The sequence below is a fragment of the Anguilla anguilla genome, chromosome 2 (genome assembly GCF_013347855.1).
Source record: "Anguilla anguilla isolate fAngAng1 chromosome 2, fAngAng1.pri, whole genome shotgun sequence".
Taxonomy (NCBI): Eukaryota; Metazoa; Chordata; class Actinopteri; order Anguilliformes; family Anguillidae; genus Anguilla; species Anguilla anguilla.
Window position 1 is genome coordinate 42,905,813 of NC_049202.1, and position 22,083 is coordinate 42,927,895.

The window sequence follows — 22,083 nt, forward strand, 5'->3', positions numbered from 1 at the left end:
CAGAAGGCTCGGGACAGAAAAAGACTGGGGCAGAGAGGGAGAGAAAGAGAGCGAGAGACAGCCTAGAAAAAAGAACCCTTTTTCACTGGGTTCCCTCTTTACATTGAGCCTTTTGAAAAGGGGGAGTAGGATGCCCGGAGAACGTTGAGACCATGAGGCTGCGCTTTGACCGGGTGAGTCTGAGCCTTTGTGTCTTTACCATCCCGCCATCTCTTAAACCGCACAGAGAGAGAGCACAGGAGGGAGGGATGGGGAGAGGAGCGCTGCTCTCTCTCTTCAGGCGACAGGTGGTTTTTTTACAGTTCATTTTGTTCTTCAGGCTTGTTTTGCGTGTTCCCTGCTTGGAAGGTTGCCCTGCGAGTTGAGCAAGTTTTCCCTTAGTCACCACTTACGTGCTTGAGTGCACAATATTGCCGTAGGATTTAAGCAACGAATTGAAAATGGTTGAAAATTATAATAAAAACTAATTTAAATAAAAACAGGAATATGAAAAAATAGAGAGGTTCTGATGAATGTTTTTTTCATGCAGACAGGAAAGTGAGTCATACTTGTGTGGATCAATAAATATTGTTTATTTATAAAAAGATGGCCGTTTGGGTATTTTTTTTTCAGTGAAGCCCTCGCTGTCCGGGCAGGAATTGGACGATGCGTGCCCCGTTGCGCCCCAGAAGGTAAGGGGTCCATCGCAGTAGGGGTAGGGGTAGCCTGCTCTGTGTCTGAGCAGATCTGAAGAACGCAGGGCACACAGACTCTTTCATTCCCCAGAGAGCGCATCTGCATATGAAACATCAGCCTGCCTTGTTCTTTGAGCTTTTGCTTTGAGGGGTGGTTATGAATAAAACTCTCTCACCTGAGAAATTGAATCGAGTTTAACAGAGACGGTTTCTGCTGTTTCCTTTGTGCACGTATTTATACGTGTGCGCGCTTTGAAGATACCGTCCTGAGGGTGCAAACCTTCCACTGGGCCAAATATGAAAAGAGCTGGCAGAAAAAAAGAAAAAAAGCCTATTACGGTCTGTCTACACGCCGCGCGCTAGTGTTGAGTATAATGAGGCCAGATGTCTGTGTTGATGGAGTGATGGAAGGACCATGGCAGCCACGCTCCTTGGCTGCGGTTTTGCATCATGTGCCGTCCGACATGCAGAATTAACCGCCTCATGCGCGCTCAGAGCACGTAAACCGCAGACCTCGGAGTGTCCTTCCCTGCCGTGGTCTCCCCCCGCTGCAGCCGCTTGTTTTGAGACATGCCCGCGGCACCGGCTCTCGTTCCAGCGAACCAGGGGCCGCACCGCTGCCTTCCAGGGGCCTTCCAGGGTCTGTCTCTTCACTCCAGCAAACCGAACGCAGGGGAGTTTCTGTTCGGAGCTGCCGTCGCCGCGATCGTTTTCACGGTGCCTAGCGCTAACGGCCGTTACCCTCAAAAACGGCGGTAACGCCAGGCGGTCCGTGCAGGAGGCGTCCGGGAGGTGCGGGAAACGACAGGAAAAGGAACGTGGTGGCGGCGGCGGTGCGTGTTTGCCTTGGCCCGGGCCGTCTTCTGGAACTTTCCCGTCACTCCGACTGCTGGCTCTGGGATTGGGCCCGGGCCCCGGCCTCTCCGCTCCAATAAAACGCAACGGGACCGAAGCGAACGAAAAAAAAACGCACGCGCCGCGGGCCGCCCCTCTCTGCCGAATTTTTGTTTGACACGTCGTGCTTTCCTTGAACCCTAGATATGGAACAGTTTAGTCTGTTCTTTTCGGTTTTTTTTTAGACTCTCTAAGACTTCTGTTTTCAGGCCAAACTATTCGCTGAGGATCGACGCCGTGGCCTCATATCCACCAGTGAAACGCACAGACTGTGATACCAGCAGCTGCCGCCAACCTGAGATCTCCGATGTGTCAGAGCATCATGGGATTGGACAGAAACAGGCCCACACACAGAGACCCTGATCTTTGCTCATTCACCCTGGGTTCATGGGCACACGTAGTACAGATAGTCATTTCCTAAAAAAGGCCATCTGCTCAGTCACTGGGGTATTTCAGCTTTCCAACTTACATTACATAAAAAACACCATGGTTTGGGCATCGCACTTCAGAGTACCTGGGCACCAGGGCAATATGCTGATAGGGACTGGCCTAATGCCAACAGGCTCATTGTTGTATTGTGTTCCAACCTCAGATGTGCTCTTGATGAATTAGATCTAATTTATCTCCTGTAGAATGAGATGAGGTTTCAAATAAACTCCCGTAGTTTATCCTAGATTTCATTCATTCATAAATTACAGTGCCAAGAAAAAGTATTTGCTCCTTCCTGATTTCCTCTATTATTGCGTATTTGTCACACAGAATAGTTTCAGGTCTTTAGATAAGGCAACCTGAGTAAACACATAAAATATTTTTAAACAGTAATTGCCCCCTTAAATTTAATAACAGGCTACACCATCTTAAACAGCAGCAATTGCAACCAAACACTTCCTACAATTTTATATCAGTCTTCCACTTCACTGTGGAGGAATTTTAATTTTAATCTTCTTTGCAGAACTGCTTTAATTCAGACAAATTGGTAGGTTTTCGAGCATGAACTGCTCATTTCAGGTCCTGCCACTGCATCTCTATTGGGTTCAAGTCAGGACTTTGACTAGGTCACTCCAAAACGTTTTTTCTTTTGAGACATCCAGATGTGGACTTGCTTTTGTATTTGGGATCATTGTCTTGCTGCATAAACCGATTACTCTTCAGCTTCAGCTCACAGACAGATGACTGGACATTCTCCCAAAAAATTTTCTGGTACAGAGCAGAATTCATGGTTCCTTCAATTATGGCAATTTGCCCAGGTTTTGCGGCAGCAAGGCATCCCCACACCCTCGCACTACCACCATGTTTGACTGCTGGTATGACGTTCTAACAGGGAAATGTTGTATTTGCTTAATGCCAAACATAATGAGACCTGTGTCGTCCAGAAAGTTGCTCTTTTGACTTATCTGTCCATGGAAAATGTGTGCTGGATGATCCCCAAGCCTTTTCGCAAATCTGAGACAAACATCAATGTTTCTCTTGCTTAGCAGTGGTTTCCACCTTGCTACTCTCCCATGAATCCCTTATTGTGGAGTCACGAATACTGACTTTACCTGAGGCTAGAGAGGCCTGCAGTTCTTTGGATGTTCTTCTGGGATCTTTTGTGACTTCCTGGATGAGTTGTCGCTGCGCGAGTCCCAGAGCTTCAGAAATGACTTTGTAACCCTTTCCAGACTGATATATTTTAAAAAATTTCTCATCTTTTCTGGAATTTCCTTTGATCATTGATAGATACAATATGAGTGAGGTTTAAATTCAACAAGGCTGGCTGAAATCTAGCCTGGCTGTGTTCAATCAGCTGAATATGATTATCAATTAAATTAATTAATTAATTGAGTAACTAAGGGAGAGATTACTTTTTCACATGGATGATTTGGGTGATACCGATTCGATAACCTTTTTCATTAAATAAATAAAACAATTTTATAAATGTGTTTTGTGTTTACTCAGTTTCTCTTTGTCTAATATTACATTTTGTTTAAAGACCTGAAAACATGCAAATATACAATAATAGAGGAAATCAGCAAATACTTTTTCACAGCACTATATAAGGAGAGGTTATACCTATTTCATTATTATTTTTTTGTTGTTCAGGCAGTTTTTTAGCTTTGGACTGGTGATGGCAGTGTTATCTCTCTCTGTCTCCCTCTCTCTCTCTCTCCCTCTATCCTTCTCTCTCTCTCTCCCTCTCTGTCTCCCTCTCTCTCTCTGTCTCCCTGTCTCCCCCTCTCTCTCCCTCTCTCTCTCACTCTTCAGCGGCTGCCTGGTACTGTGCCTGTCCGTCTCCCTGCTCATGCTGCTGCTGCAGGTCATGTGGGTCCCTCCAGAGACAGCGCGGGATGCGCCCCCAGGGAGGGGCCCCAGTGACCGGGGTAAGACCCACGCTGCTGCCCCCTGCATGCTGTCACACACTCACTCTCCCACAATGCTGCTGTCTCACACGGACACACTGCCCCCTGCAGGCTGTCACACACTCACTCTCCCACAATGCTGCTGTCTCACACGGACACACAGCCCCCTGCAGGCTGTCACACACTCACTCTCCCACAATGCTGCTGTCTCACACGGACACACTGCCCCCTGCAGGCTGTCACACACTCACTCTCCCACAATGCTGCTGTCTCACACGGACACACAGCCCCCTGCAGGCTGTCACACACTCACTCTCCCACAATGCTGCTGTCTCACACGGACACACAGCCCCCTGCTCACGCACCAGGCCTGGCTCTAACCGGATTGTGCGACTTGATTAGTCACATGCTGTATTGAAAGTTCTGAGGGCTCCATGGTAGTGTTTTAGTGGTCTATAAAGAGTTAAAGTATGTCTAACACTTGTTTGACAGCAGTCTGACAGACGGATATACACACACACAACCCACACACTGCTGCCCGCTCTCAGCCATGCACACTGTTTACTGCCAAAATACACGTAAGCATACACCATTTCCACAATGCTCACACACACTGCTGCCTGTTCTTATGTACACACACACACTCACACACACCTACAATGCCACCTGTTCACAGACATATATGCAATATGTAGACATTGCATTTGCAGCTGAAATAACATAAATGACATCAGTGTACACATTACTTCATCAAGCATAATTTTATATTGGATTAAAATACAGCAGTAATTGTAAATTCAATTGGGGCAACATCTGTTGACTGTTTCTCTTTCTCCAAATCCATGGCGGATACCTTGTCAAACACAGTAAAACTCCCCTAGATTGTTATTAAAGAAGGCCTTGGAGCTTGCCTGGTGAAACACAAGCACGTAATTAGCCGGACACTGGCGAGCAGCGCATTAGAAGAGTGAGGCGAAGCCTTCCTGATTCCGGAGACTTCCGAGCCCCGCAGTGTTCGGTTGCTTCCCTCCAAGGGGAAGTATGGTTAGCCATACACAGGGAACGGCTGGGTCAGACCGACACTCCCAGTGGGACATGCTGTAATCCTCGCTGTGGGGGATTTGATTGTAATTACTACCCCAGCCATGAATCCCACTGACTCTGAAATCAGGCCTGGCGTCTGCCGTTCCGCTATTTACATGTCAGCAGAGCCCCCCCGCCCCATCCCAGCCCACCCCGCCCCGCCCCACGCCCCATTTGCAGCCTTTCCGCCAGCCAGTCATGACGTTTTAGCTTTTGCTATTGAAGGACCATTTTGGCAATACATTTTGATGCAGTAACAAATAACAATTACAGCTAGCAGAAAGGCTCAGGCTAGTAAGAGGATGTTTAAGCGCGCAGCCAAAGAAAGGCTAAACACCACCGTATCCTTTTGATCGCAAAATTAGCCTCATTGCATCACTGAGCCTCAACGCACATCTCTCCCAGGGTGCCTTGCAGGGGAAATGGATTAAAACTGCCCTAGACACCCAAGCCCTGTCAGTGTAGGGCATGCTGGGCCCCCCAGGGCAACTTTTGTGGGGTTGTGGATTGGGGGGGCTGGGAGGGAGGGGGGGGGGGGGCAAGTTACCTTAGATGACCAACTGACACGCTCCCCTTTATCCAAGCTCCTGCCTCCGCACTGTGGGGCACAGACTCTCCCGTCCTTCTCTTACTGACCCCGGTTTGACATTGAGCTGTTTTTGCATCGGGCCTGTTTTTCGGTTTCCCCTCTCTCTCCTTGCTGGCGGTCCCCTCGCAGGGCCTGGGTAGAGCGCGGGGCTGCCATGACGGCTCCAGCTGGGTAAACAGAGGGCGGGATGAGATCACCGCGGGGCTTGCTGCGTGTGTCACTGGGCCGAGCGCTCAGGGATGATCCCTGCTGGAGATGCACTGAGCGCGCTCGGGCCCGCCCCTTCCCGGCTCCCTCGCGGGCGGCCAGCAAAGCTCACGAACGCAAATTCCTGTTTAACAGCGTGGTGCTCCATGCAAGCCTGGCTCCCTTCCCCAGGGGAGCTGTTGGATGAAAAAGGTAGAAAGAGATATATTGAATTCTCTCAAGCTGTAAAGTTAAGGAGGGACCATTAACATACACACCCCCAAGGCCACCTACTCGTATCCTTATAGGATTAGATGATGGTGTCATAATTTATGAGGCGGGTGACCTTAAAGGACGTTCCAGCCTGGGGTTTTACAATGCATAGCCAATGCAGGCTGTGTGGCCCTCAAGCACCTTATTTGGGTAATAATGCTGCAGTGGGGGGCCTCCAGTGGCGTAGCCTATAGAGCACTTTCCACATGCTCATTGCGAGCCGCGACGTCGGCGGTTCGAGTCCGTTCTGCATACTTTGACCGTGAGACGATTCCTGGGAAGCAGCGAAACTTTTCCATTGAAGAAGGATCGTTGATTCAGATGAAATGCTATCTGCAAATTGAAGGAAGCAGTCCATTTAATTCATTAATTTTAATGAACGTAAATATGAAAATTCAAGCTGACTGTGTGTGTACTGCTGGCGTGAGCTAGTTGTTATGAAAAGGCAGCGTGTGCGTGAGTTTGGAGAAGCTTGTGACGTGAGTGCAGGGATGCTGCCATCTTGTAGAGCTCTGGGGAAAAGTGGTCTCACAAATAGCGCTCATGCCAGTGTCTGTTTTGGCATGTGAGACCTCATTTGTATGAAGAAATATAAATGGGAAACATTCAAATGAACCCCACTTTTTCAATATCATTTGGTCCCTTGGACCATTTTGGTACATGTGAAAACATTGTAATAATCAAAATGTATCCAATACAGTTTTATTTAATTTAACTGAATAATTTAAATATATGTGTTTGTGTGTGTGTGTGTTCATGTGGTTTCTATTGTACAGTTGACAGCCTGGAGAGTGTAATCTGTCTCATTATTTTTGTGACAAAAATATAGAAATTTTATTTCAGCTGCATACACAGACTGTCAGAGTGAGTTAAATCACGCAGAGAGTTTTTCTTTCTCTCGCTGAGCGCTAATTAATGTGGCCAGGTTCCAGCATTGCTTTGTAAAAAAGGAAATGAGATCATGAAAAGGTGTCGTGTATTTAGAGAAGCTGGTGTCATGTTAATAAGCCAATGTTTATTTGTGGGTTAAACAACAGAATAGCAGCGTCTGGATCTAGAATCAAGAGGCATGGAGTGTCAAGTTTACGGCTGTTTATAGGCGGTTTAAAAGTATATAAACATTGCCAGTGTTAATTACTTGAGTGAATCACTGTGGATTTTCTGCTGTGTCTTATCACTGTGAAAGGGATGTTACATGTGTTGGCCTGTCACCTACCTGTGTGGGCTTGATAACTACTTACCAGTGCTAGTCTGTCTTTTCTGTGCTGGTCTGTCTCTCACCTGTGCTGCCCTGTGTGGTGGAAATTACCTTAATTTCCCCTGGTCGGTGAGAAGAGTCCAACAGACTTACACACAATATTAAGTTATTAAGTTAAGATACCTTTATTTGGCCAAATAGGAGAATCCACACAGCGCCACAACACGTCAGTATGAAAGCTCTCAGAACAGGTGAAAACTTCATTTTATACAGTTAAAAGTAGATGAAAGGCAGGTTCTGGAATTTTCCCAAAACCTGTCTCAAACTGCACGTAGTGCAGTTTTGCATTTTGTTTCTGATTGGTTAAAAACATTGGGTTTCTGAGAAACGGACTTGTTTAGACATTCTGACTTCTGGGCTATGTCACAGTGACTAAAAACAATGGAGAAATACAGAGACAGTTTTCTGGGGAAAATAGGAACACGCGCGGGAGGGGCTATGCACTCCCAATAAATCTCAGTTAGACAGAAAAGCAATTTAAAATGATTTCTTAAGGTTATATAAAAGCGAGTAAATATATGTAAACAGTAATTTCTCAGTAATTTGTCCCTTACACCTGTCTTTCACCTTTGCTAGTCAATCTCTTGCCTGTGCTGACCTGTTACTCACCTGTACCTGTACCCACAGAGGGCCCTCGGCACAGTGTGCGCAGGCTGGCCCTGCGTCTGGACTCCCTCAGCTCCCAGATGCAGCGACTGGCCAGAGAGAGAGAAGAGCCTCCATCTGCACAGCCTGACATTGTGCACATCCTGCAAACGTGATTATACATGAGCATACACATTTACCTGCAAATACATTATTTACAGTTTGGATTAGCATTTTTACTATTGTGCAAGTTACTGTTAGTCCAGGTGCTATTATACTATCCAATCTATGAAGAGCATCTTAGTGTATATTGCAAGATGAGATTAAAGTAGATGGTGGATTTTATACTTGCTAAAAGTGGAAATGAATCTCCTGTAGACAACACTACAGGAAGAGCAGAATAAAAGATAATAGGCTCTGGCAGTGTAATTGTCATATTGTCATAAGTTTCCTGTGAAACCTTGGTCACATGATCAGCATATTTATATACTGTGTGTATGTGTTTCAGCTTCAGGCAGGAGCACAGAAACCTGCAGCAGACCATGGAGAAGGAGTTACTGCACATGTCCCAGAAACTGGACCAGCTCCTCCAGAGGACCCCTGCAGCCCTGCCCCATGAACATGCCTCACACGCAGGTATGACCACCGCACCTGAGCACGAGGCACTCAAAATGGCCGACATCCAGGTCTGAGCTATTTCTCTGCACTAGACTAGGCTCCTTCAGAAGGAGGCTGGGGGAAAGGACAGCCTTTGAGATATTTCAGCGTGAGTGAGATGACAAGCGACGAGCCCCCGGATAGCAGAGATGAGAGCGAGGCGGGAGGGGTGAGTGATGATGGTCGACGCTTTACGACCAAACGGTCTCCCGCCCACAGACAGGTTTGGGGGGGGGCTGGAGGCGTTGACGAGGCGACAGGTGGCGGGGGAAAGCGAGGAGGAGCGGGGGCTTAATGAGGCTTCAGAAGGAGGCGGCGTACGAGCAGCCGCCAGCCAGCTTTATAGCCGGGACTTCTACCGTCTCCTTGACGACCCTCGCAGGGGTTAGGGTCAGATGGCTTTAGGGTCCCGCAGGGGGAGCGCGTGGAATGTTTACATCTCTGAAATAAGGTGATTCATGCAGGTGCCCCCCCCCCCCCCACAGCCCCACATTACCTCAGACCCATAAAATCCTGCCGGAGTACCCAGGAGTCCCCCCATCCCTCACCATCTCCGCCCGCCTTGCTTCTGTTTCTACAGATGCCGCCGCTGTTTAACGGCACATTTTCAGGTTTTCACACCTTGTTTTTAATGAGGTGTGTGTGTGTGTGTGTGTGTGCATGAGTGCGTGCCTGTGTTTGTGTGTGTGTGCGCGCGCGTGTGTGTGCGTGTGCGCATGTGTTTGAGTGTGTGTGTCCAAGTGTGTGTGTGTGTGTGTGTATGTGCGTGTGTGTGTGTGTGTGTGTGTGTGTGCGTCTTTCTCTTGTTTCAAGCTGTTATTGTACCTTGAACACTGGGCAAGTGTGTTTGGGTTGGCGAGCCAGATGCAGAAAGGTTCAGGTGCAGCACAGGCAGTGTGTGTTCAGAGAAGAGGGGTGGAGGAAATTATGGGGGTTATTCCAGGTGCTCTGTGCTCACCCATTGCAACAAGACAAGAAGAATGAATGGGTATTGGACAGAGCCACCTCTGAGTCACCACAGAGCCCGGGCTGGCTGGGTACTGATGTTCAGCTCTCAGTGCAGCCGATTTACTGCTGTATACTCGCACAGAATAAATGCACAGTGCTGAGAAATCAGCATTTCTTCGATGATATCTCCACTGTCCTCCCTAAAGGTCTCCCTCGGGCGTGTGAAGTACCAGACAATCCTGAGTTCGCTCTGTGTGCGGGGAAAGTTGAGGTAAGCTAGAGCTACTGGTGCAATGTAGGAACAGAAACTTTTACCAGGTCCACAGTCACGTGTGTGTTTGTGTTTGTGTTTGAGCATGTACGTGTGTTTGTGACTGAGGATGTGTGTTTGTGTTTGTGTCTGAGCATGTACGTGTGTTTGTGACTGAGGATGTGCGTGTGTGTTTGTGTCTGAGCATGTACGTGTGTTTGTGACTGAAGATGTGTATTTGTGTTTGTGTCTGAGCATGTACGTGTGTGTCCACTGCCTCTTCTGTTCACAGTAAAATGTCCAGTGTTAATTCAACTCTAACAGATAACATTTGGTCCCACAAACACTGTTGGAGTTGAATTAACACTGAACATTTTACTGTGTACGCAGTTTCTGAGGGCCAGCTGGAGGTCTGACGCCTGCTATGCCTTCTATGGTGTGGACGGCTCCACCTGCTCCATCCTGGCCTACCTGAGCGAGAGAGAGGATTTCTGCCCGCCTCTTCCTGGCAGGAACCGGACCACTCTGCCCTGGCATCAACAGCCCAGCGGGCACAAAGAGGAGGTGAGCTCCGCCAAAAGCACACAACAACCCTACCAAACACAGAGATTTTGAGGCATTTTCAAGCTTTTTACACAAAACAAAACGGTTCCTATCTTTCGATTGATTTTTGATGGTGGGATATTATAGTATCAGGTGCAACGTTTCCGTAATAGTTTTGTCTCCTCATCACTGTATGCTTGAGTCATAATTGAGGTTGAAGAGTTCAGACAAATTAACCAATTATGAAACTACATCTACCAACATGCACAGCAATTCAAGATGGCTTTTTTTTTTTTTACTTTTAAGATCGCTTTATGGAGTCTATGATCTGAGGCCTCAATGAAAACTCACAAAGCCCAGAAAAAACAAAGATTGTAACAACTCAAGATGTGAGTTGATAAGTAGCCTTCACACATAATTATTTGAATATTTGAATGCTTGCTTAAAGAGCAAATAAAAGTTGTTAAATCCGGTTAATAACCTTTTTTATCTGACTGCAATGACTTTCGATGTGATATTTTAATTATTGTTTGTTTGTCCATGATTCAGAGGTATTTGATTCATTCACCTCTGCATTATCAGCAGTTAATCATTAAACCAATTAATTCCCATTAAACAATAAATAAAAGACCAAAACTACAGCAGTCTACTAGGGCATCAACGGTAATCTACAGTGTGTGCATCATGGCAGGGTTTTGCAAACTTTCGTAACCAGAAATAGTTGTCATTATGGTTGTGATCTTGCTTTGCAGAGCTCGGGGAAAGAATAGAAATAAAATGAGCTATTTTTTAAATGCATTTACCAGACAGTTGGCTGCCATACTGACGTTTTGGCTGGACCCACTTGTACATATGCAGTCATCTTGGAGGGGTGAACCTACGGAGGGTCCAGGGTTTACGAAATCCTGTCTAATGGATGTCGAGCTATTTGTTATTCTGTATTTAGTTTATTTTGAGTCACACAGAATGTTCTAATTGTTAGACAAATGGCCGCGCAGGACATTCCAAGGACATCCGCGTCACATTCGTTAAGCGGCTGTTTATTTTTATGTACTTATTTTGCGCAGGCAGTGATTCAGACGGACTTCAGGCCTCTGTATGAGTCGATGGGAAGTGGCCAGGGCCCTGCTGCGAGGTTCATGCGGTCCAGGATAGAGGGGCTGGCAGCCAGGTGGAGAGAGGCTGGGGAGAGCATGAGGCTGAGAATCCCTCACGGGGCCACACGTCGGCTGAGGGTGGGGTTTCCCGCACATTCCGCTCCATTGGGGCCCAATGAAAAGGACCTGGTAGCTCAGCACCTGTTTCAAGTGTGGCTTTACCATATAAGATTCCCCTTTCATTCCATTTTCTCAGGTGCTGCTGTACCCGGGAATTCTGGCGGGGGGCACTGGCCAGCGTTTCGAGGAGACGCTGGAACGGGGGGGTCCTCTGGGGGAGCTGGTGCAGTGGGCGGACGTGAGCGCTGCCATCTTTGTCCTGGGGCACAACCTGACCTTCGCCGCCTCCCAGACCCGGCTGCTCAGGTAGCGTGTCTCCATAGCGACGCGCTGACCGCTCACTGTTCCCGAGCCTCCTTTAACGTCGCTGCCTTGTTGTGCAGTCTGATAGGGGCTGCACCAGGCAGAGGGAGCTGTCCCATTCTCAGGCCCTTGCCCTTTGACCTCATCTACACTGACTACCACGGCCTGGCTCATCTTCAGGGAGCTATGGGCCTTTCCTTCCAGCACTACCAGTGAGTACACAGCGCTGGATAGCCTTCTGAAGGGTCCTGACTCTCTTTAACTCTTCATACCTCGGCTATACACAAATATTAAAGTCGGCATGACTTGGACAGTTTCCGTGCTTGAGTTTATGGCTAACTGCTGAATAGAACACTACAACTAAGATCACTAACGATAGGTCTCTTTTTTGGAAACAATGAAATGGCTATAAGTAGGAAGACTATCTGTCGTTGAACACTTATTATGATGTCTTGTGCTGTGTGCTTCTTCCTGTCCTACCCAAGGTGCCGCTTCCGAATTCTGGACTCCTTCGGCACGGAACCGGCCTTCAACATCAGAGAATACGCACGTCGCCGTGGCTACAGCACAGCATGGGGCAGCTGGGGTCTGCAGCCGCTGCAGTACATGACCATGTTCCGTGAGTATGGGCGTGCACATGCGTGTCGCACACACACACGCACACACACAGGTACGTGTTTGTGTCTGGGCGTGCACGCGGAGGGTAGTCCTTTACTGCACTGCTCTGTTTCAGACCCTCGTACCCGTCTGCTCCCTTTTCACCAGTTTCGTTTGGTTCTCTGTCAGAGAAACGAGATGGCTCAATCTGTGAATTAGAACCAAAATGGCGGCGCAGCTAGCCTCTAAAAAGGGACCGTCCCAAAGTTTCCATTGCCAAGACCGCCTAGCGCCACGCGGTCCCTGGCGTTGGGCCCGAGTGTCGGAGTGGCCGCGGCGACGTGCGGTTTTCGGCGGCAACCGAGCCGGGGCCGGCGGGACGACGGTCCTCCCAGCCGCGGCCCCGCGGGCGTGAACCGAAGCTGTGCGGAAACCAGGGAAATTTATTACGGGGGGGGGGTTACGTAAACGCCAGCGAGCCGGGGCTCGGCGGAGAGAGGAGGACAGGCTGGACGGCTCCCCGGCCCCCGTGTCAGGCGGGAGGGCTCTGTTTGTTTGCGCTGCTCCATAAAGAGAGATTGATGCCGGCCTGGGGCTGTGGCGGCCCGGGGGGCGGGGTCAGACGGAGCCGGGTGCGAATGACACGGCTTTGAAGAGAGGGCCCGTTGGGTGTCAGCCACTGGCCGCCCTCTTCCTCCTCCTCCTCCTCCTCCTCCTCCCTCTTCCTCCCTCTTTCTCGCTGTACCCTATCACTCGCCTCTCTCCTCATCTTTAGGTGTTGGGTGGTACTGGTGTTAAAGGGAGGATTGTGGATAAATGGTTCCGTTAATCATTTAACAAAAACGTGCTCTTGCTTATTAAATAGGAGGGAAAAAATGGATTTTGGCAGGAGCTTCTCAGATGCTCAAATTCAACAGCAGCTCTGTCTTTCTCTCTCTCTTCCTTTCCCACACACATCACACCCCCCCCCCCCCCCCCCCCCCGCGTTCCTTACATAAATACCTATCTCTCACACCTCTCTGTCACTGCAGTGTTTGGAGTAATTTAGTTGATGGGGGAAGAGGGTGAGTTTGGGGGGGGTGGGCGGGGGGGTTAGGCATAATCCAAACAGAGTGTGAAAATCCCAAAGACATGGAGGCTCTTTATTTCCATTATTCGGTGATTTATTTCGCCCTTTCTGCCTCCCTCTGCCCGGTTGATAAGTTCTGTGTGTTATTGCTGAGCGGTCAGGACTTTTCCTCCTCGTTGCAAATTGCGTCTGACGCGTCTCCCCTCTCCCAGATAACCCCTTCGCCGTTCCCCGCCCCTCTGCGACCTTGTTTCAGTCACTTTAAAGTGACGGGAGGTTCTGCCGAACGGCGTTTCCTCTGAACCGCACGTTCTGAGCGTGCGGTCCCTCTAGTCCTACTTCACGGTCGGTTGACCGCGAAATGACCCCGTACCCAGATGCCAAACTTACGCACGTTTAGCCTAATTAATCTCAGTACATGACATCATCGTTTGATATTTTGAGCTGTATGTGCAGACTATAAAATAAGGAATATGCTGAATATGCTAAAATGTGCTTATAGGAATATGTTTTAGGTGCATACGCTATTACAGTACCTAGTGCAGTATATAGTGGAGACCAAATGTCTGAGGACACTTTAAAGTGATTTCATTATTTATCAAGGACTAGTACAATTATGATACTCAGTGTGTACTTCTTATTCAAGAATATGTCAGTTTTTATTAATGTAAGTCAAAACATGTGTAGGTATTTATTGAAGGTCAAAAATTGTTAGTACTTAGTGTGTCTGCCTTTCGCCTTGATTACCACGTTCACTCTGGTTGGCACTGATTCCACCAGCTTATGCAACACTTCATCTTCCATTTCATCCCGGCACTTTCTCAATACTTCTCATAAATGATCCGTTGATGTTACTTCATGTTTGGCCTTTTCCCTGCTCAAACGCTCCCACAGATGTTTTATTGGGTTCAGGTCCAGTGACTGTGGTGGGAATGCAGTAATGTATTCTTCAATAAGGAGTGTAACTGGAGTATCATAATTGTATTATTCTATGATAAATACTGAAAACACCAGGACTTGGTAGTGTCCTCACACTTTTGGTCCCCTCTAAACATGAGGATATATGTGAATATGCTGGCATGTTGCTATTGATTGCTGTGCTGGTATGTAGCTGATTCATAAACTCAGGAGAAGTTACATAAACGATGATAATTCCTGGTTTTGTTGGTCTCATTCAGCACACACTCCTGATAACTCCTTCATGGGGTTTGTGAGCGAGGTGGTGGGGAGTGGATGGGAGGTGAGCACGAAGGAACACAGGAAGGAAGACATGGCCGTGGTCTACGGGAAACAGGAGTACATGTGGCAGGTAATGAGGCCAGCTTGCAGGCCACATCAAGAGAAATTGGTCAGCTGCCCTTGTCTCGTCACTCATCTTTGCCCTTTCTGAATGCTATTTGTCTGTATCCATGTATAATTCAATTCAATTTTATTTGTTTAGTTTTTTACAGAAAACTGTCGCAAAGACCATTTACAGAGTAGCAAGGCAAGAGACAGAGCAAAAAAAGCATACACCAGGCCTGAACCCCCCAAATAGCAAGTACATAAGGTAGCAAGTACACAAGTACCTGTCCAATCTGTCTCCTTCCCCCTCTGTTCCTGAACTAACTATCTTTAGGATTTATCAGTTCAGACGTCTGTTTCAGAAATGCATTTAGAGGCTCACGAATCCTCTTCACATTAGTTGTGAAACCGTCTGATCCGTTCCCTTGGAAGGAGCGACTGGGACGCGAGTCCGTGCGTGGGGTTTTTCCAGCATGTTGCAGCTCATCTGTTTATGTTGAGTGTCTCCTTGGCGCGATCCTACGCCTCTTGTAAATCAAAATAAAACGGCGTTTGCTCAGGCCGAGGCCAGTGGAGTCCAGTCCTGGAAGCTGGCCGCGGAGCATCCACATCCCCTCTTTTCTGTCTTTCTGGGAAGTGCTTCTGATGAAGTTGGCAGGGATTTCATTTACGCAGTCTGTGACAGAGAACCTCAGTGCATCGCTCCCTGGGTGAATAACAGTAAACAATGACAAAAATTTTGAAGAGTGCGACTGCCTGCAATGTAGATGTTCTGCACCAGCGCCTGCTTGTTATTTATCGCCATTGATATTTCACCGCTAATAAACGCTAACCGACTATTTACTATGCGTGCGGTGTTCCGAGTCCTTTATTCACCTCCATGACAGTTCCCTCTCTCTCTCTGTCCATCTCTTCGCAGGGGAAGAAGGGATACCTGGAGGTTATCGGCAGAGAGCTGGAGCTCCACGCCACCGTGTTCCAGCCCCCGGGCCGCCCCTCTGCGCTGCCCGACTTCATCAGCAACCACGGCCTGCTGCCCCAGGACCGGCTCCAGCAGCTGCTCCTCAGAGCCAAGGCAAGGCGCTCTCGCCGCCGCGGGTCTGTGTGGAGATGAAAGTGAAAGCTGTGGAATAGCCGGATAAGCCACAGCCGCCCGTAGAGCCTACCAAACATCCACGTGTGGGGCCCTCCCGCGGAACAGTAGCGCTTTTTCAGGTCTTCATTCCAAGGATTAGGTTTTGTTTACACGAGTCTGGGTTCAGCTATACCACAGTGTGGTTGGGGTTTTCTGTGTACGGTAGTCTGGGTTCAGATACGCTGCAATGTGGCTGCGGTTTTTTTGTACACTAGTTCAGATTTGGCTATACAGCAATATGCATGTGCTTATTTGTACACTAGTTTAGAATCAGCTATCCTACAATATGGCTGTGATTATTTGTGGCTTGGGATTATGTGTAGTAGTTTGGACTCAGCTTGGCCTACATTGCGTGGTTGTGGTTGGTGGTCACAGTGTGGCCTGGGCCAGGAGAGGAGCTTCTCGTTTCAGTTTCTGAAGTGATGTCCAACGTTGCCGAAGGTAACTGAAGTAGGCAGGTTACTGAGCTGAAGCTGGCAGGTTTCTTGCGTAAAGCTGGAAGAGTGAGGCATCATGAATAGTGGAGCTCCACTCATCACGGGGCTTATGAAGTCACAGTCTCATCATTATTATTGGTGAATTTGCCATCTGTTCACTGTGGCACTGCCTCTCAAAGACGTCTGCAGTTTGCTCTATTGTGACTCTACTCAGTTATGAAAATTACACATTACACAATTATGAAAATTGATCTTTCATTTCTCCAAAGGCATATTTTAATGACTGATGCTTCCGCAGCTCAGTTTGATCGTGTAGATCTCCTTAGAAACCAACTGCATATGCATAGCAGCACATGCAGACTTTCACAAGCAGCCATTTTAAGGTGCGCCGCTGAGCATGCTGGGAGACACCGCAGAGCTGAACAGAGGGGGGGCTGTGTACGTTCTCACGAGCAGACGGCGGGGGAAACCTCATTCATTACCGCTCATTTCCTAAACGCCAGCAGATCTTGACATGTTTCAAATGAAATTATTGTCGAGCCTCAGTTTAATGCAAATTACGTGTAATTTTGTTGCCACCGAAATAACAAGATTGAACCGCGGCAGTAGCAGTCAATAAAGATGTATTATACTTGTCAGAAGGGCTCGTGAAACGATGTAGGCCGGCAGTAGCATAAACACTGGGGCGCAAACCGTTTCCTTTTCCTGTTTCCTTTGTGTTTGTGCTCGCCGCTTCACGGGTACCTGTGAAACAAACGTACAGGTTTGTTTCGAAATTTTGAATGCAATTATGTCGCTTCGTATTAACGGCTGAAACGTACAGGGGGGAGTGAGGCGGTTGATCGGTCGGTCGGCTGACGCCGTTGGAACGGATCCAGTCAGGTGTACCAGCTCGTGTTCAGTGAAAAAGCGAAAGAAAAGCCTTCAGGACGGCTCCAAGCCGGACGTGTTGCGGGCGCGGCGCGCTCAAACATAGATGTCGGCGACTCAGCCCCGGTTATGGATGGCGTAAATGCGGCATAAACGCTGTGTATGAATAATGGCCCCTCCACATGCTACGGACCATCGCGTCGCCACGTTCTGAGTCAGTAGTGCCAGGGAATGTGACGCTGAGTTAATTTTGCAGCTGTTTGTCGGCCTCGGATTTCCATACGAGGGACCCGCGCCGCTGGAGGCCGTTGCCCTGGGCTGCGTGTTCCTCCAGCCGCGCTTTCAGCCCCCGCACTCGGCCGAAAACAGCAACTTCTACCAGGGGAAGCCCACCAGCAGGCAGGTACGTGGCCTTCACCGCCCGCGGTAGCCATTTTGTTCGCCTGTTTGTTCTTCAGCGCTTGTAGAAATGACTGTACGGGCATTGCCTCAGTGCTGTGAGTATGTGTATCCTGCTGTACGAAGTAAGAGAGAGCTATACAAGCCTGGGCCAGTCAATGGAGCCATTTGTCTTCCAGGTCCACTCCCAGCACCCGTATGCTGAAGACTTCATCGGTAAACCCTACGTGTGGACTGTGGACATGGATAACAGCACTGAGGTTCGAGAGGCGGTTAGAGCCATTATGAGAACGGAAGTAAGTGAAATGTGCTGAAATGGGCAACGAACTTGAAGGTCTGACCATACTTAATAATGAATATCACAGTCAATATACACAACTAACACACAAAAAAGTGTAATCGTTCTACATTGTAGGAGGCTTGGTACAAGGATTCTCTGTACTTATTGTGCTGTTGCGTGTTTGTTTTGACATATATTTTATGTCTCTTGGGATATCCAGGTTCAATAAAAGTTAAGTAAATATAAATAAAATTAACATACAGTGAGCTCCATAATGTTTGGGACAAAGACATTTTTTCTTGATTTGGCTCTGTACTCCGTAATTTTCGATTTGTAATTCATATTTGGTTAAAGTGCAGATTCTGAGCTTTTATTTACAGGGTATTTTAATACAGTTTGGTTTCACCATGTAGAGATAGCAGAACTTTTCACACATAGACCCAAATGGCTTCTCAGGTTTCTGATTAGTCAGGTGTGTTCAGTTGCTTTCATAGTGCAGGTATAAATGAGCTCTTAGTATCTAGTCTTGATCGTAGGCTTTCGATTTCCATTGGAGTCCGTTAGTGGTACTGTCAGCATATGAACCAGAGTTGCCTGTTTTCATATATCTCAGGATACTGAAAGATATGGAAAAAAAACTGTCAGCGACATAGGCCATACATATACTGTAAGAATTCTTCATTTCACATTCATAGTGCCTGTGTTTCAGGTGAAGCCCTTCATCCCCCGTGAGTTTACCTGCGAGGGGATGCTGGAGAGAGTCTATGCCTACATCACTCACCAGGTCATGCTCACATACTTGTCTTTTTTTTAAATGGTATGAAGGGATACAGCGCTGGTCTAATGTTTAGCACCCCACTAACGCCATTGATTTCTGTCCTCAAGGCTTTGCTGTGTTCTGTTGCTCCTGTACCTGACTGCTAATGCTAAGAGATTAATTAGGGCAGTGTTTCTCAACCCTGCTCCTGGGGACCCACTGCCCTGCATGTTTTAGATGTCTCCCTGCTCCAACACACCTGATTCAAATGAATGGGTCGTTATCAGGCTTCTGCAGAGCTTGATGAGGACCCATTCATTTAAATCAGGTGTGTTGGAGCAGGGAAACATCTGAAACATGCAGGGCAGTGGGTCCCCAGGACCAGGGTTGAGAAACACTGCATTAGAGTTTATGAGCTTCTCCAGCTGTTAATGGAGTAAAACCTTGCGACCCTGTAGGCCTGTGGTGCTCAGGGGGGGGTATCTGTTTGGATCTGATCCCCCCTCGCCTGATCCCGCTCTGTCTCTCTCTCCCCAGGAGTTCTGCGGCGCCTCGCTCCCCGCCTGGCCCCCGGAGGGCGCTCTGTCGGCCCGGCTGGGCGCGCTGGGGCAGTCGTGCGTGGCGGTTTGCCGCCGGGCCTCTCTGGTGTGCGAGCCGGCCCTGTTTCACCACCTCAACCAGCCTGCAGCCTTCAAGAGGTGAGGGGGAATAAACGCGGAGCGCACCGCTGCGTTCAGGAACAGGGGGAGAGATGCTCCTCTAATGGGCGAGGTGAGGGGCGGGCCTTAGTGTGGAGACGCACAGTCAGAGAGCAGCGCTGCGTTCTCCGCTGGTGTTCACATTCTGCAGCCTCTTGTAATAAGAGCTGGAAAATCCGGGTTCAGAAAGTGAAAGTCCCCCCCCCCCCAGTATTTTGTTCCGGTCACCTGGATTTGCTAATTAGCACAATTCGTCAGCCAGGAGGTAGTGCTAATTAGTGAAATCCGCTGCCTGTGTTCATGCGTGTAAGAAACATACGATAGGAATTTCCCCCTGGACTTTCCACCTCTGTTTGTAAGGGCCACACACTTCACCTTATATTATTTAAACAATGCTATCTTACCTCAGTAAGCACACATTGGTCAGATATAACAACTTCCCATCTATATTATTGTCTCTTAGGCATGCTTCAGCTACCATATCCTAAACCCTATTCAGTTATACATTAAGGTTGAATTCTGCTGAAAGCAGTTAACAGAGTCATGCAGAATGCACTCCTGAGTACCTGTTGATGTGGGATTTTGGGTGAACGTGTCTCGCAGCACAAACCCTCTGAGAGAAACGTTGTTGTTGCGCCCCCCTCAGGCTAGGTCTGGTGTGCGCGAGCACCGAGCGGGAAGTGGACCACCTGTTCCCGTCCTACAACCCCTGGGGGCGCCGCTGCTCCCTGCAGGAGGACCAGCGGCTGTTCAGCTGCGCCGGCGCCCACCCCTCCTACAGCCGCCTGTGCCCGTGCAGGGCCTACCAGCCCGGCCAGGTGGCGCTGTGTCCCCTCTGCCTGTAGGGGGTGTGATGGAGCATCGCGCCAGAAATTTTGATCACTGAAAGATCGTCTGAAAGAACATTCAAGAATGACAAACTACGGCTGGTCGTGTCCTAACCTACGCGCCTCGTTAAGAGACTCAAACCCCCCGCTACGACCGGCGGAAAATTCCAGTTCGGTTTAGCTCACCGTATCGCCCTCACCAGGAACCGCGCTCAGACAGCGAGCTGCCGGAGGGGCCGCGCCGCTTCCTGCGCCTCGCGTGTCCGTTGTGCCGGGCTCGCCGGAGCGTGAAATTGCTTCGCCGAGAGTGGTTCCTGAATCGCCGCCGCTCGGTTGCTGCGCGAGCCCTCGCCGAGAATCCGCCGAGAGTGAAACATAAAGGAGCCCATTACCGGCGGTGAGTCACGGGGCCCCGTCTCCTAACCTTTCCGAGGGAGGGAGCAACGGTTTGATTAAAACAGATACGGTCGCGATCCGGCCGAACTCTGGGGGGGCGGGGGGGAGGGGGGGCGGGGCTGTGGAAGCGCGCGTCGCCCCGGGGGAGACGAGCGGCGGCTGAACTGTGCAAACAAACGGGCGGAAACAAATGAAGTGAGGGGTCAGGGAAGCGAGCGCGCGCGGGCGAGAAGAGGGGAGCGAGAGAGCGAGAGAGACGTTAATTAATAACGCGGGAAGGCCGTCGCTAGGGCCTTTCTTCGGAGCCGAGAGGTGGCGGGTGACGCGACGCAGCTGCTCCCCGGCGCTGCTCCACGCGGATCCTTGCGAGGAGGAGGAGAGCAGTTACCCCCGCTGAGCTCGTCTCAGCCCCCCCGCCCCCCTGGCTGAAGGGACCTGTCGCACTGCCTCAACCCTCCAGTGGTCTGTCGCTCAGCCCAGTTAGACCCTGGCCCGCTGAGGCCAGACAGAGGGAAGAACTCATGGCTCCACTCTGATGGGGGCTGTCCAAACCACTGTTCTGAGTGGAGCTGACAGATCCGAAGCTTCAGAAAGTCAGTGTTAAGTTGGAGTTGTGCTTGAAATGAAATTCAAGTTAGTGTCCATTGAATTAAAAAATTTTTCTGCCTCCTTGGATGTACTCAAATAGCGCAAGTGACAGAAATAATTAGCATAATTAAACCATGGTCATGGAGCATCAGTGAGCCAGTTAAACAGTGTCAGATGACTACTTCGCTGAGAATATATGGGCACTGCATTCTCTGTACTGCTGGGAAATTTAGTGGGAAGTGCTTCGCATGGTGACCTGTCGGGCTGAACTCCAGAGGCCCGTGCTCTTTGTGTAACTCTAACTAAATGTAGGCTGGAACCGAAGGTGGTGTGAGCTTTACATGCGGAGGGAGCCCAACGCGTCCGACTACCCAGCGCGGGAGCCAACAGGGCCGTGCGCCGTGACCAGATCTCCCACAGCTGCTCGTGTCCAAATCCCCCAAACATGCTCATGAATTTCAGCTTCAGATATTGAAAGATCTAAGGGCCTACTTAAAATGCCTTCTTTCTGCTGAAATCACCAAAGTGCTGTAACAAAGATATCGCACTTGGGGAACCCTAACATTCGGTTACAAAGGAGCGGTAGGATAATAAATCCGGCTCGGCAACATCTGGCGCGGTAACCCTCTGCGCCGTTTGATTCCGCGGCTCAGTAATGCCCTCTGCCACACGCCGCGAGAGGCCTTTCGGCGCACGGCCCGAATCCCCGGCGGTAATGGATCTGCTGGGAACCGCGCCGCCAAAACACCAACGAGAAAAACGGGCAGCGAAGGCGGAGCTCGAGTTGCTTTTATATCTGCTGTTGTTGTTTTTTTTTTCCCCTCGACTTGTAAAACTCAAAAAATGCGCATGTTAACAGTCTGGCCTGGCCCCGACGGCAGGGCCCGGGGCCTCGACGGCGCGGGCTCCAATTATGACGACTGTTTGAAAGCCACAAAATGTCAAAC

The 22,083-nt window shown here is 49.2% G+C and overlaps 1 protein-coding gene across 1 annotated transcript; it reads left to right on the forward strand.

Moving 5' to 3' along the window:
• On the forward strand, window positions 1-20,634 carry LOC118219525 (alpha-1,6-mannosylglycoprotein 6-beta-N-acetylglucosaminyltransferase B-like). The gene is made up of 18 exons (XM_035402739.1): window positions 1-173; window positions 613-671; window positions 3,813-3,928; window positions 7,924-8,053; window positions 8,390-8,517; window positions 9,693-9,757; window positions 10,127-10,300; window positions 11,347-11,514; window positions 11,633-11,802; window positions 11,880-12,011; window positions 12,285-12,418; window positions 14,644-14,774; window positions 15,669-15,824; window positions 17,448-17,594; window positions 17,770-17,886; window positions 18,580-18,654; window positions 19,165-19,325; window positions 19,972-20,634. The coding sequence occupies exons 2-18, from the start codon at window positions 646-648 to the stop codon at window positions 20,168-20,170; spliced, it is 2,229 nt and encodes a 742-aa protein (XP_035258630.1). The 5' UTR covers window positions 1-173; window positions 613-645; the 3' UTR covers window positions 20,171-20,634.
• The last annotated feature ends 1,449 nt before the right edge of the window (window positions 20,635-22,083 follow it).

Bases quoted from the DNA above. Each gene is read 5' to 3' on its own strand.
- LOC118219525 (XM_035402739.1), top strand. From the start codon at position 646: ATGCGTGCCCCGTTGCGCCCCAGAAG. The intron at 8,054-8,389 runs GTGATTATACAT...TATGTGTTTCAG, and splicing joins ATTGTGCACATCCTGCAAAC to CTTCAGGCAGGAGCACAGAA. The intron at 18,655-19,164 runs GTCATGCTCACA...CTCTCTCCCCAG, and splicing joins ATGCCTACATCACTCACCAG to GAGTTCTGCGGCGCCTCGCT.